Source organism: Labrus mixtus, chromosome 20 (assembly GCF_963584025.1).
Source record: "Labrus mixtus chromosome 20, fLabMix1.1, whole genome shotgun sequence".
Lineage (NCBI taxonomy): Eukaryota > Metazoa > Chordata > Actinopteri > Labriformes > Labridae > Labrus > Labrus mixtus.
This window is the reverse complement of record NC_083631.1, coordinates 6,471,035-6,485,800: the sequence shown is the minus strand read 5'-3', so window position 1 is coordinate 6,485,800 and position 14,766 is coordinate 6,471,035. Positions and strand designations below refer to the sequence as shown.

General features: G+C 43.6%; 1 protein-coding gene across 2 annotated transcripts; it reads right to left on the bottom strand.

Moving 5' to 3' along the window:
- Nucleotides 1-29: 29 nt before the first annotated feature.
- Nucleotides 30-14,366, bottom strand: LOC132995428 (testis-expressed protein 2-like). 2 transcript variants are annotated; one of them, XM_061065401.1, is made up of 12 exons: nucleotides 13,806-14,366; nucleotides 8,419-9,707; nucleotides 6,668-6,868; nucleotides 6,012-6,291; nucleotides 5,026-5,213; nucleotides 4,296-4,496; nucleotides 3,586-3,685; nucleotides 2,252-2,384; nucleotides 2,012-2,149; nucleotides 1,537-1,746; nucleotides 1,328-1,448; nucleotides 30-647 (listed from the first exon to the last, which is right to left on the bottom strand). In XM_061065401.1, exons 2-12 carry the CDS (start codon nucleotides 9,586-9,588, stop codon nucleotides 501-503), a joined length of 2,889 nt encoding a protein of 962 aa, XP_060921384.1. In that variant the 5' UTR covers nucleotides 9,589-9,707; nucleotides 13,806-14,366; the 3' UTR covers nucleotides 30-500. The 2 variants fall into 2 exon arrangements, with proteins under 2 accessions (XP_060921384.1, XP_060921386.1); XM_061065403.1 differs by having other exon boundaries at nucleotides 5,026-5,210.
- Nucleotides 14,367-14,766: the final 400 nt, after the last annotated feature.

The window sequence follows — 14,766 nt, the reverse complement described above, 5'->3', positions numbered from 1 at the left end:
GAAGCTTCAATGATTAGATAAACATGTTCATGTTTTTTTTTTTTTTTTAAGTTTCCAGTTTGTTCAGGCTCTCAGCCATTAACAGGGTTAGTAAAAAAAAAAAAAAAAAGGAGATGGATGGATACATTCTTTTTAAAGAGAGTTCTTCAACTCCATTATAATTTGACAAGGGGAAAGAAATTCAGTTTTTCAGTTTGGCACCTTCAATCATGTCAGAATCAAAAGTTCCCCTTTAGAAAACCAGCGTGCAATCAGTTCTGACGCTGATGGAGGTGCAGTTCAACCATCTTCCCAATAGGGGGCACTGTTGCACCACTCTCACAGCGCCCAGGTCTCTGCAGTGCTGCCTTCAGGAGGCGTCCATCCTGCACTTGTTACCTTGAGCACAGGCAACATAAACCAGCGAGCGGGTACCCAGCTGCAGCAGCCTCCCAATCCATCACAGATTAAGGCAATAGCTGCACGACACCTGTTTCCATCACAACCTGCTCCATCTGTGGCTACTCCGACAGGTACTCCTGGGACTCCATGGAGGACTGGTGCGATGACGAGTGGATGGAGGACTGTTGGGATGCAGCTGGGTTGTCGAGGCCAGATGTCATCAGGGGCAGATACAGATCGTCCATGTTGGGCATGACAAACACTTTCTGTTGATTGTTCAAAGGGGTGAAAAAAAAAACCAGAAATTGGATTTGTTCCTTTTTAGGTTAGCTCAAGGTGTTTTTGGTCCATGACAAAAGAAAAATGCCGAAATAGAATATATAAAAAGAAAAAACAAGGTAAAAAGCAGCATATAAAGAATATTTAGTAGCATATTTAAAATTGAACAATCATTATAATCCAGATGATATGTGTGTTAAAGGAAAGCATTAAGGCAAGGCAAGTATACATAGAGGAACTCATGGTGCTTTATAGAGTTAAAACAGAGCAATTACAACAACAATGAGCAAAAATAAGACATTAAAATACAAGATATATTCAATTATAAGCCCTTAAAGTTGTTATGCAAGCAACGCCCACTTCTGAGGCGATATACTTCTACTACTACTACTTCTACTACGGTCACTTTCTGTTCGTGTCAGGCCTCAGACCCTGAAGGTTATATTTTGAATAACCTCTTACTGAGCCTTGAACATCTGAAGTTAAATGGGCAAGCTTAATATGATTATATCATTAATACAATTTAAATGAACCATGCTGGATGAGAGGCTGCGTCACTGCAGGCGGACCGAGGACTAATTGGTAAGGCTGGATATGGATACAAAAATACTGTGCAATGTTTTAACGTTTTCAGCAGCAAGGGAAATGTTTTTACTGATGGACTCACCTGGAACTCACACTGCAGTTTCTTCTCGATCCACTCAGTGACGTGCGTGAAGGTGACCTCCCTCTCCCCGAGCGTGGGACGCACATGGAGGTCCAACCTGGGAGGGACACGAAAACTGTACCTGAAGAGACAGAGAGACTGCTTGAGAAAGACAAAACGTAAACCTTCAAATGTGTGGTGTGAAGTGAGTAAAACAGAAACTTTAGTACCATATCCTGTCCGTAGGAGGAGGCGGGATGTTGACCGCCAGAGTGCCAGAGAGCTCCAGGACCTCGACGCTGAGGATCAGCGGCATGTTGGACACCTCAGCTATCTTCTTCTTGATGTACTCGTTCTCTGTGGCTTTCTGGAAGTACTTGGACTTTGCTATTTTGTCCACAAATCTTAAGAACTTCCTACCTGTGCTGCCACCAGTGTGCCTAACGGGGAGGACAGGGACACAAATGTAGTCAGGAGACTGTGGACCATGTCATGAGTCTAAACTGAGAGCAAAGTGATTGTGGCTTGTTTATATATTCTTGATGTCAATTCTTACAAACTTGGAACCAGTTTATAAGGTCACATGTTATAATATAAACAAGATGAACATATTCAGGGAAACATGTGCAGTGAATTTTTGTGAGCTGGAATCCAAATTTAATTTAGTATTCGTCGAGGACAACTACAATTAAAATGTTTATTTACCCTTCAGCTGTTACCACTGGGCTCTTTTCTCCCAGAGACCCCTGCACCTCAGACAGAAGGACCTCCTCTTCATCAGAAGAGCCTGCGCTGGACGACTCTTCATCACTATCGGCCAGCGTACACAGCCTGGGCCTAGAGCTGGAGACAAATCAGGAGTTCCCTTCAATGCAAACTAACTGAGTGTAAAAGAAACTTGATTTTCCATTTGTTAAAGAATACAAATCAGAAACGCCTCCTAACCCCACTTGCTGAGTCTCTGGTACACCGTGTGCCTCGTCATCTCCATCTTTACCCAGCTTACACAGGTTCATCTTAGTCTCCAGGGTCATCTGAAGGCAGCCTGTGTACACCACCTCCAGCTCCAGCCACAGGCCTGGGGATAAAGGAGAGGAGAGACAGGTTGCTTTAGGTTTCTTAAAGGGACTTTGATCTAAAGCCAGAGTTTGGTCAGCAGGCTGAATCGACATCTCCTTTTCCAGCAGGATTTGAACGGTGATGTTCCAGAAAACACATGAGACAAATGCAGGAAAGCTCAGGCATGTCATTGTCGGTTGAGCTAAGTCAAGTCAAAGGGATTGCTAATCCCCCAGGGAGGAGACAATGGAGAGCTTTTAAAGTTAGTGCCGGAGACGGCAAACTCTCTAATGAAACAAATGGGATCATGGGCTGAGCCGACAGCAGGAATGCGGCTGAGAGAAGAGAACTCGGTTAAGACTGTTGCGTAAACCTTGTCTACAGTGATTTAAGAAAAGAAAAAAAACAAGACTCAAGCTGAAGTAGCAGCTGTGAAAGGAGGGAGTAGATGAAGTGTCGGGGGGGGGGGGGGGGGTCCCCAAAGTGTCACAACAATCCTTAAGAGATGGGAAGGATTTAAGTACAAATGATGGGTTACTGCGCTTCAATAGAGTTGACACATATCTGTATTTTATGCAAGTTTTTTTATCCTTTCTCTCTCAAATTCAACACTAGTATATGTTCTTATTAGTACTTCTTACATTTTAAAAACAGGCTTCTCACTCTATAGCTGAAATGCACTTGAGGAATTACAGATTATAATTATTTTGCATTATTGCAGGACAATAACGTTTTAAAGTTATTTCAGCCTGTAGTCTTGTAATTTTTAATATTATGAAATGTGCCGGTCTTAATAAAGTTGTTCTTTAATCCACAAGTGTTTCTGGAGCGCTTTAAGATATTTTTGTTCTCCATGCACTGTGGAAGTTGGTGAATCTGTGTCAGAAAACCTTCCTCTGATTGTTCAGTAAGCCACAGAAACAGTCGCTCAGAGCCTGTACTTCTTCCATTTACATTCAGTAAAGAAATTTAATCAGTAACTCTACTTACCAGAGTCTTTTTTTGCACAAGTATATGTACCTCTATTTAAGTTGAGAGTGTGTCTACCTTTGCTGCACTCTACCATCAAAATGTTGTTGTTACATTTCAGTCCGTAGAAGTGGACTGACCGACAACAGAGCCATACTATGAGCATGGCTAACTCTCAAAAGAGCAGGAATGTGTAGAAAAGAGTACTTCTCTAAAGAAATATGTACAAGTGTAAATACACACAGGTGTACCTCTGCGGTCCAGAGTTGGCTTGGAGGTGCTGAGGACTTGAGGTAGACAGGTACCCATGTCAAGGTCAGCCAGGGTCAGATCATTCATGAAATATGGCAACTACAGAGAGACAAACCTTGTGTGAGTAAACACACTGAGTTCATGCAGGACATAATGTACATAAAGATAGGTGTGTGTGTGTGTGTGTGTGTGTGTGTGTGTGTGTGTAACAGAGAAGCAAGACAGGAGAGGTTAAACTATGGTGTGTGTCGAAGAGAGGAGAAGGAAATGAGTAATGAGACGCTGTGGTGCCATCAGTGCTACACTCCTCTCTCTCTCCTCCTGCCTTAGAAACTGGAGAGTGCATTATCAGCAGACTCAGATACACACACACACACACACACGCCAACACACATACATGCACAGGAAACAGAGCTGCAGTGTTGTTATGCCTGGCGTCCCATCCTTTGACCTTGTGCACAAACCAGTGGTGATGTTCCCGTCCTGTCATCCAGTGACAGTTTGCAGAGATGTGACCTGCAGTAAGCTCACTGCTGCAAAGCAATGTCATAACTCTGTATGACACTTATGATGATGGTGGGAACACACAGATGGATGTGAATATATAAAGCACAAACAGGAGCATCAATCCAAAAAGATCATCTCCTGACCTGACTACATACGTTTCTGACTGACAGTGAGATAAATCACCGTCCTCATCCCGTCTCACCTTGATCTTGCTGAGCTTCTTCTGGATCTTGTGCGCCACCTGATCCGTCCAGTACTTCTCGCGGAGAAAGTCCCAGAAGATCCGTCCCACCAGGGAGTTCACCCAGGTGGGCTGGCCCTCTGCAGAGCGTCCCCCAGTCCCTGAACCTCCACTGGGCTCATCTCCCGCTTGACCTCCACATCCAGGCTCTTCATTGTGAATCTTAAAAGGTACAGTAAATACATTTAAAAGCATTGCACGGACATTTTTTTAAATAAATATTATGGTTTGACAGAACTGAATCTTTCCTATTGCTGTGCTGACTTTTGTACAAATTCTGCATCAGCCACTTCCAAGCATCAGCACAGATGTTCTCTTCGAGGGTTGCCAATCGCAAATAGCCTGAGTTAGCAGCTTAATTAGGTATACTGCTGATGTACCACAATCTTTTTCTATTAATATCCTTCCAGGCAGGTGATACCATACATTTCTGCACATTGACATTTAGTAAAGTAAGCATGGAGGTGTTTCGCTGAGCCAACATCCCACACAAGGCTGGCCCGAGCACAAAGCACAACAATGAAACAGCAGCTGATATTGACCAGCTCTGATCGATGGGAGTCATGTTGAGTATTAGCACAACATGCAGAGGGTAATTAGAGCACAGGTAAAGCTTTCATATCTGGTCACAATGAAAAGACATCCATACTGCATCTAAAAAGCTAAATAAAAGTGTTGTTTTTTTTTTTACCTTCCTGTGCGATGTGGGGCTTCCCTTGTCGCTGTTGCAGGGGCTGGGGATGGTGTTGCAGCTCTGTGTTACGATCAGTTGAGTCATATAGTTGCTGTAGTCTAGCAGTGTTCTTGTTTTCAAAGCTCCCTGCAAGTCGTGCAGCTCTTCTGTGCTGTCTCTTACAACTTCTCCTCCTACGAGTGCTTCTGTGTGAGAGGATAAATAAAACAGAATAGAAATAAATGATATGACATTTTCTATCCTGTATCTGTTTTAACATAGTTTGATTTTTACTGTCTCCTGTGTATTTGTCACTGATTGTTATGTATTTTAAAGGGATGGGCATTGCAAATTAGCTTATGCAATGAGTATCTTGAGGATACCGGTTATTAGCCGGATCCCGGTGTTGATCATATTGTGGATATGGTGTTTACATGCACACAGAGAAACCTGGTTATTCATATCCTTGTTTGAATTTAAAGCAGCTGAGAGGAGCTTTAAGATTTTGGTGATTTTGGTGCCTGTTACGGCTGCTTGTCCGTTCTCCCCATCTGTTGTCTTCAGCTCTGCTCAGGTGAAGTTACTCAATGAGGTGCACCTAAGCCTCAGTAATTAAAAGCCCTGCAGCACTAACCTCAGGAGGAGGGAGGCTTTTGGAGTCCGGACTGCTGTGCCTCTCAGATTCTGGGTTGTCTTGTTGATTTAATCCTTTGATGACTTTTTTGAAACTATTTATTTATGTTCCTGTCTTATTAAATCTCTTTGTTTTGCCTTTGTTAAGGTGTTTTATGTGCTTTACTGGGTCAATTTGTGGGTTGCTGTTAGCCACATAGGGCCGCCTTATGATCAGGTAAATCCTATACATTTTCTTCTTTACAGAATAAACAGAATACACTCTTTACTTTTCAACAAAGAGCTAATTAAGTATTGACAAAATGTCTGCAGACACTATTTCTTTCTGCTGAATTTGCACCAAATCACCGAGCTCCAGACCTTCCCTTTACCTGCGTTCTCCTCCCCGCTCACACCTCTCGTGGCTCCAGCCCAGGAGGCCGACAGAAAGTGTTGGAACCACTCCTCCTTCTGCCTTCCTGTGCGGCCGAACAGGTACAGGGTGACAGGAAGCTGGTGGTCAGGAAGAGTGTGTTTTTCTGCCCTTTCTTCTTCCTCCTGTCCCTCGATGACACTCTCCTCCCCTACCTCCCCCTCTGCAAGAGTGATGCAGATGGGGTATTTCTTATTCCACACCCTCTTGCGAGCCAAACCAGGCGGCAACAGAGACACCTGGAAAAGAAAGAAAATATAAAGATGATAATTAGCTTTTTTTTTTAATTTTCTATTTTATTTCTACTTAGTTGGGAGTCCCCATTAATAAAAGCCTCCTCCATCAATTAGCCTGTCTGTTAAGGTTATTCTGTTACCCCTTTGGAAGAGAATGCATCAGTATACACCTGGGACAGAAGCCGGGTCAAATTCATTCAACACATCATCACTTCTCTGCTCTTTCTCCTCCGTGTTAGATGACAATATGGGTGCAGAGAGATGAGAGTTCAGGTGAGAGTTCACCTCGCCTCTTGTTTACTCCCCCTCTGAGCGAAAAAAGTCAACTCCCCCCTGGGACCTAGAAGTGAGAATATTTTTGTGCCACAAAAGCACTGACCTTGCAGTTCGCCAGCTGGTAGGTGCGCGTTCGCAAAAACGCAGCCTCGTGGGACGTCTCGTCAAACGCCGCCCACCGGGGGATGTGGGCGCGCGGGTATGCAAGGCGTAGCCGGCGTCCCTCCAAGGCGACGAATACAGAATGGAGCACGGACGGGTGAAACGACTCAGGGTCGTAGCTGTGTGTTTCATTCATCCAGCCCTGGAGACAGAAAAAAAGAGGGTATAAATCACATATTCCTTTAGAATGTGCTCATGTGTAAAGCTGCATTAAGGCGGTTTTCAGGGTATTAAACTTGATGTTTACAGAATCTCTACTCAGGCAGATAAAATATCAGAGTGAGAGGTGCAAACTGCAGCTCAGCAGGAGGGGAAACACGAGACATTGCAGAATACATCTGTCTCATTTAACACTGTGGGAGAGCCCGCTGTGACCAACTCCTCCATCCTCGTATACTTATTTCAACCTGCTCACTCGGCGTTTATCGAGCCAGAGGACCAGTTTGAATCTCTCAGCATAACTGTCAAGAGGAGCTCTGAGAGAACTTTTTTCATATTAACCTGCTCTCTTTGCTTAACCTGCTTTCCCTATGGTTGTAGTATTTATAGTCAAAATGAACCCATAACGCATTAATCATAACGGTATCTTTAGTGCTCTCTAAAGCATCACACCATGACTCAAAAACACTTACCTAGTTGGTTGACATCCAACTTTACAAACCAGTAATATGTTGTTGAACCCAGAGCAAAGGCAACTTGTGGATTGGCTTAACCAATGAAAAAAAGAAATGTATCCAACCCTTTTTTCCAGTAGTATTGATGGGCCTGTCTTAAAGCTGTGCACTTATGTTTGGGAGGAAAATGAATGAAACACGATGCTTTTAAACCAGTGATCTTTTAAAATCAGTACCACGTCTATGGAGCTAATATTGTTGCAAAACTGTTTGCAAATTCTTAAATAATAATATAAATAATAATAGATCTAAAAAAAATGCATTTATAGATCCACAAATGTAAGGGTTAGGGTTAGGAGCCAGATGGAGATAGCCGCCTCGGCTATGTAATAGTGTGACATCATAGCAGCCCAACACAGTGTAGCCAGCTATTTATTAAGTTAAACGTTCAAGAAGAACAGGGACACAGTAAAAAAAGGGACCCTTTAAGGTCGGATTGGTACCCTTGGCACCCCAAAAGAAGGGTAACAAAAAAGTAGGACGGTACGGATCCCTTATTTTGGTACCATTGCCAACTTCTGACGGTGGAAATGCCAATAAATGGCTATCGTACCGTACCGTACCGAACTGAACCGGACCGCTTGATGGAAACGGGGCTGGGGATGGAAAATGGTGCCAAGCATACCGATCCCACCCTAAAGGTTGAAGCTAGACACACTGCAGTCCGTTGATTGGTCGAAGGAATGGTCACTTCCTGTGCAACAGTGGTAATAAAGGACAATCACAAAACACACCATGTTTAAATAACTTGTGGATTTGAAGAGAGTAATTTCAAAGCTGTTTCTGTTGTTTGCAACTTATGTCCAAACTGTACTGAACCAAACCGGACCGCTTGGTTCAGTACAGTTTGGTACATCCTTGAATATATGTGTGGATCTATTTACATATTTGTGGATCAGTGTGTGCATTTATGCCTGTACGGATCTAACGGTGGAATAAAGGTTTTGATAAACGTTGAGGTCGAAGGACGAAATGTCGTCATGTCAGTGTACTGTTTCTCTTCACATTCTGTATTTACCTCTAAGAACTCTTGATCTGCGAGCTCTCCATTCAGTGGATCCATGTTCAGATGTTTGCTCAGTCGAGAGCCCTTGTCTCTTCTGGCAGATGAGCGTCGAGGGGCAAACATGTAAACCACCACCAGGCCCAACATGAAGCCACATACAATCCCAATAGACAGACCTGTCACATAGGAGGGCAGGGGCAACACGAAGAAACCATAAGCTAAAAGACCCACGGGGAGGAGCCAGTGGAAAGGGAGTGGAGGGACCGGAAATGAGACTCTGGACCGGGTGTACGCTTTATGATGAGTCCCTTTGGATCCGTTCTGCAGCTCCACCACCTGGATCACGTCCCCATAAGTGTGAATTTCCAACGTGCTGTCTTTGCTGTGTGTGTGGTGTTCTGGGGATCCAGAGGATTTTATTAACGAGCCCTGTTGGAGTCGTCTCAGGGGCGAGTCACACACACTTTCAGTTCTTCTCCGACACTTAAGCTCTACATTGTCACTCCCTCCGTCTCGCCCACAGCTGCCTTGCTGGGACTGTGAGTCTCCTGCCCTTCCATGCTTTGGGCTGCCGGAGCTTTCGTCCCCCATGATCTTACTCAGCATGCTAAGAGGATCCAGCATGGCCTCGGAAAACTTCCTGCGAGTGTCCTCCAGCTCTGCGATCAGCGAGCTTCCCCGGGGTTCCACAGGAGGCATGCTGCCAGGTGAAGATTCCCAGTTGCTGTCCTCATTCTGTCCTCCCGCATCAGGCTTGGCCTCAGGGATTCTAGGATGACTAAACTGCTTCCGGGGTTGCAAATGCAGTTTGGAGTCCGACTTGGATAGGTTGACCTCTGGCTCGACCCGGCGGGAAATCTCCGTGCTCAGGGACTTGACCAAGCTGAGCAGAGGTTTGCTACGTACGGACCCGCTCTCGCTCGGCTCCAGGTCAGTGGAGGAGGACTTGACGAGGGTGCTGGAGATGGGAAGTTCTCCAGAGAGATCGGCGAGAGAGCCCGGGGATGAGGGGGAGTGACGCAGGAACGGCGAGTGGGCGCGTTGGCCTTGGCTCAGGTCTAACTCCATATCCAGAGTGAGGTTGGGTTGGCTCTCCGCGCCCCGTGGTTTATCTTTGGAAAAGGCCACGATGGGACCTTCATCACGGCGGTCCAGGCTGAAGATGAGCTTGCTCTCCTCCATGCTGGCTGGAAGAAACTGTGAAAAATGTGGTCAACCCAACAGAGCAGCCATTCCAGAAGACTTGGAGCGTGACACCTGAAGATTCATAATATCCACCTCGGTTAGCTTCATGTTGGAACCTTGAAAGTGGGAGAGAAAAATGGAAAGTATTTTATCAACAGCATCTTGTGTACTGTTAGTGGATTAATCAACATTCAGGAGGAAAGCCCACAAGGGGCTGCTTGTGGGATGTTTTTATGATGATGATTTTATTTGTTTATAGCCACTCGATTTATTGACTGGAGTCTGCCGCCATGGTACCCTGGAAACAAAAATAAGATGCCCTATACCAAGCCTTTCAAAACGAATACAAATTGAAACTATAAATGAAATCAGTGACTTGAACTGCTTCAACAAACCCATGGCAACGTTTTCACCCTGAATGACGGCTCAACATTTAACATTTCGCTTCCCTGCTGCTTCTCTGCAGCACTGACCTTCAGATTCCCGTCCTCGCTGCTCCCTTCTCTCCCCTTTTTAAAAATGTTCTCTGCCCTTTCACCTCCTCACCTTTCTTTCTAATCTCCCCCCCTGTACTTTCAGCTTTGTCCCTTTTACTTATTCCTCTGCAAGGAAGGATACAGGGATTGAAATAGTGTGTTTCACTCTATGTGTGTGTGTGTGCTGTCATTTTACATGAAGTGTTTTTGGAATCATCATACGGAGTCGTTTAGACAGAGACTTTAATTCCAGAGCTAATCCCACATGAAAGGCAAGGATCAAAATCATGAGCCTGTGTCCTTTTAGGTTGTTTGTGTCTTGACACATTTTTTCTTCCTCACTTGTCTTTCTGTTGTGTTTTTATTTCTATTTCTGCGTATTTTATCTTGCTTGTAGATGTGTGAGACTTTCACTCATCTGTACTCAGATCTTAAATCAGATTTCCCCAGATGATGATTCAGGGATTCAAAACTCCTCGACCGTAAACTCACTCTGTGACTCAAGAGAAACTAGAGAACATGTGCCGTTATTTAGCTCTAGATATCAGTGTTTGTGGAGTCACATGCGTCCAAAACAAATTCTTTACATCTTTTTTTTTTTTTACAGGCAAAAATCACTGACAAGTATCATGCAGCCAAAATCACAGAGTCAACCTCTCGATCCGACCCAGACAGATAGTGGATTAACTGTGATCCTCTGTATTTAAGAGGCTTTCACGACAGGAAACTAAGACACTTGGCAGATGAATTCAATCTGATGAATGGGCAATCAGTGTGTCTCTCTCTGGATTGGATTGTAATCTGTGATCACAACTTCTGCACTTTATCTGCCGACCAGACTTTGGTCTTCCAGGCGGGCGGCCTGGGTTCAAATTCAACCTGTGGCTCTATTCCTGCATGTCATTCTCCACTCTCTCTCTCTCTCTCTCCCTGATTTTTGACTCTATCCACTGTCCGACCTCTACGGCCCAAAAATAAACAAAAACAACGTAAAAATAAGACTATACCATCGATCAATAAAACATGGTGAGTAAAAGCGAGGTAGAAATGAGCCATAAGTAAAAACAAGAAAACTAAAGACAAGATAGAAAGTGCAGAGATCAATAAATATACTCAAAATTGCTTCTGCATTACATCTTGTTCATCTCACTGATGGCTGCTGGGACGAAGCTGTTTAGGGTGGTACGTCATACCGACGTCCTGACGGGAGATTTGCTCACATTTACAAAACATTCATAAATTGTCTGACTTTTTCAACCTTTTTTGTTTGGCTTTGAAATATTGTAGGGGAATTAAGCATTTGAAAATTTGGCACAAGGCATGTAACCACGATAAGTTAAAATACAAATGAAGGCTGTGGAGGACGGGTTTAATCTCCATGTTCACGGTGCAGACACAGTTCATGTTTCAATCTAAATTCAACAGAAAGCAACAGCATCATCATAACTTAATATGACTATCCTTTAGGGGACACAATTTGAACATGTTTAAGCTGCAGCAGGAACTCTTACATAAGTGAGACCCATGAGATGTGTTTAACGATTGTCTTTAATATGACAAATATCTGACCTGGACCAGATGAAACCAGTTTTGAGGAACTGGTTTCATCTGGTCCAGGTCAGATATTTGGCTGCACATTTAGTTACCATATTGGTCAAAGAATGTCACTTTCCCGTCGGCTCCTCCATTATCTCTTCCCTCCTCTGCACACGGTTCATTTAGAAAGATAAACATTTCAGCACCAACCTGCTGTTTGTCAGATTTATTTAATTAAGTAAAAGTGCTGCTCCTGCTCCCCCCCCCCCCCCCCTCCAGTCAGCCCTGCATTACCCCAATCAAATTCTGCTCCTGAGTCGATCTGAATCGATTCTTGCTGACATAGAGAGGGAAACCTTTGCAGCCCCGCGGGCTACAGAGTCAGCAGGGATTTTGCAGCTCAGGACTACTACGGATGAAATTCTGCAGGAGCAGGAAGAAAGAAAAACTAACGGAGGAACTCTGCCTCAAACCCTCGATTTTGGTTCATCCCATGGGGGGGGCGAAAGTGAAACAGATTCAGCGATTTAATTATCAGTGGTGGAGCAACTTCTAAGTATAGTTCCTGTTAATGAGGGAGAAACATGTAAGAAGTCTTTGATGACACATAGCTGGCTCTGTAATAAAGATGTTTCTGTCACCAGTGTGGGCAAGCAGGGGAGAAACAGTCTTTGACTTTTCAATGGGAAAAAAGGTCGATTTAGAGCTGCAGCTCAAGTTACATTTCATTATCTGTTAGTTTGATGATTGTTTTCCTAAATACATCAAGAGAGAATAGGTTTCGCTCTGTCAGAGGTGACGTCTTTAGATGACTTGTTTTATTCAAATCTAGGATAAAAACTCAAAAATATTCTTCTTCTATGATAAAAACAAACTGGAGTAGAAGATTGTTCAGCATTTCACTTTGCAACAGACTAAAAGAAGTCAGTTTTAAAACAAACAAAGGGTTCAAAATTTTATATATCTTTAATGATGTCTGTAGTTTCTGACAGTTTAGATTTATTCACACTGGCTCAATATGAAAGCCCTGATAGTTTGTAATAATGGCGGAGGAAACATGTTTTTAATCCTGCACGAATTGAGCATTTTCTTGTAATGTATTGCTCTATTTTCAATCAAAGGTTAGTAAGCAAACAAACAACAAAGCCACGTTTATCTGTCTGTCTAGGGCTGGGCAGTATATTAATGTTTAAGATATAGCTATTTAATTTCAAGCAAGAGGCAAGGAACATTTTTTATTCATCTTATTTTTATTTAAGGAACATTTCTATCAAATAGTAATGTTTTTTTTTTAACAAACGGTTAGATTATTTGAATGTTATTTTTCATGCACATGTTGACATTGTGCAGCTGGCTGTTAATGAAAGTGTCTGTGTGACATATAATCCATAAGGACTTGATTTTGAATTTTCTTTTTTGTTTGTTATGTCTTAACGACAAAATATCGAGTTGTTGTATCATGTATGGAGCCTTCAATCTAAAAAACACAGAGATGTGATTTTGGGTCCATATCGCCCAGCCCTACTGTCTACGTGCAGAATATACTTTCTGTTTGTTCGTGGGGAGCAATACCAAACTTGTGCATGTGCTTATGATGGAACAGGTACAGTCAAGGGGTTTATCAACGAGGATTAAAAAAAAAAGAGAAAGAAATGACGTGACCAGCAGAAAATCCCATTTTTATCCATGATGTCTCCACGAGATTGAATCCTCTCTGCCCTCCGTTTGGCCTCTTTATCCCTTTTTAACGACCACATGGGGATAGAAAGTCAGCAGAATATTTGCTTTATTCCTGAAATCATTATTATTTTTTTTAAATCCCAGTTGTGACTGTGAGATTATGTGACTGTCCATGTAGCCGTGCATCACTCTCAAAGAGAGGCTGCACATTCATTTTAGGACATGTCTGTGCTTCTGTCCTGTCCTCGAACTACCGTCTGACCCTGACACATTTGGCACAGGACTGTGTGACTGATCAGTGTTTCTAGAGCTTTACTTCGTGCTCTAAGACTATATCTGCTGTACCAAAAGAGGCTGACTATCACTCAGGCACCAAACATCTTTGTCCATTCAAACTTTTTTTTTTTATGCTTGACAGTAGGAAGTGGAATTAAGCAGATGCCAAATCCATCACCACATGGTCCGTTTTAAGCATTCTCTGTCCTAAAACTATGAAGGTGCACAAATCAGGCGTTTGCTCACCTAATTCTCGCATGTTTGTCCAGCTGCTCCTGTGAAATCCGCGGCGGAGCTTTGTGCAGAAATGCTCTTCAGACTCTCTGTCAGGCTGCAGTGCTCCGTCTGTATGCTGCAGAGTGCGCTGTGCTGCACCAGCCGCAGGCAGCCAACAATCATTCATCCAACTTTGCTCAGATTGACGGAAAACCAGAGAGATTCATCCACAACTCCTTTCAAAAGATTGCATCCAAAACAGACAGGTTACCTTTAATTCAAAACGCGTCGGGGACTTCGCGACGCGTGTCCTCGCTTGTATTATTGCTCCCTCTTCATGAGGCGTCAACTCAAAGCAGAATAATGTGATTATTGGCGTCCTCCTGGCCACCGCCGCAGACTGGACCGGTCCCTAATCCAGATTAGGCTGTAGAGGCCAACAGTTGACGGAGCGGCTCCTCCTCTGTGCTCTCTGCAGCGTCAAAACACACACACACACACACACACACACACACACACACACACACACACACACACACACACACACACACACACACACACACACACACACACACACACACACACACACACTGAGCTCAACTCTGACACCGCAGTCATGGACGCAGACTTATGTAATTGCACGACCTGGAAAAAATTATTCATGCCAGAGTTATCGCTCAAAATACATAATCCTTGTTTAAAATACATCGATTTAAAAAGGGCATTTGAGTTTTGGGATCTGTTAATGCGCAAGGATGTTGCGTAGAAATTCACGTCTTGTTTTATCTCATTTTGGGACATCATTTCTTCTTTTAAAAATATATTTTTGCCTTTTTTTTTGGACAGTTGATGGAGTAGGAAAGAGAGTAGGGAATGACATGCGGGAAAGGAGCCACAGGTTGGATTTGAACCTGGGCCGCCCACTTGGAGGACTGCACACTAGGCCATCTGCACCCCATCAACCTTTTATTGAGGGAAAAATAAGCCATCG

What these genes read in the sequence shown, in the direction of transcription:
- LOC132995428 (XM_061065401.1), bottom strand. Translation starts at nt 9,588, where the DNA reads ATGGAGGAGAGCAAGCTCATCTTCAGCCTGGACCGCCGTGATGAAGGT. An exon ending in GCCAACTCTGGACCGCAGAG is followed by an intron (nt 2,385 to 3,585) that starts GTACACCTGTGT and finishes CTTTATCCCCAG; the next exon opens with GCCTGTGGCTGGAGCTGGAG. An exon ending in CCAGTGGTAACAGCTGAAGG is followed by an intron (nt 1,747 to 2,011) that starts GTAAATAAACAT and finishes CCTCCCCGTTAG; the next exon opens with GCACACTGGTGGCAGCACAG.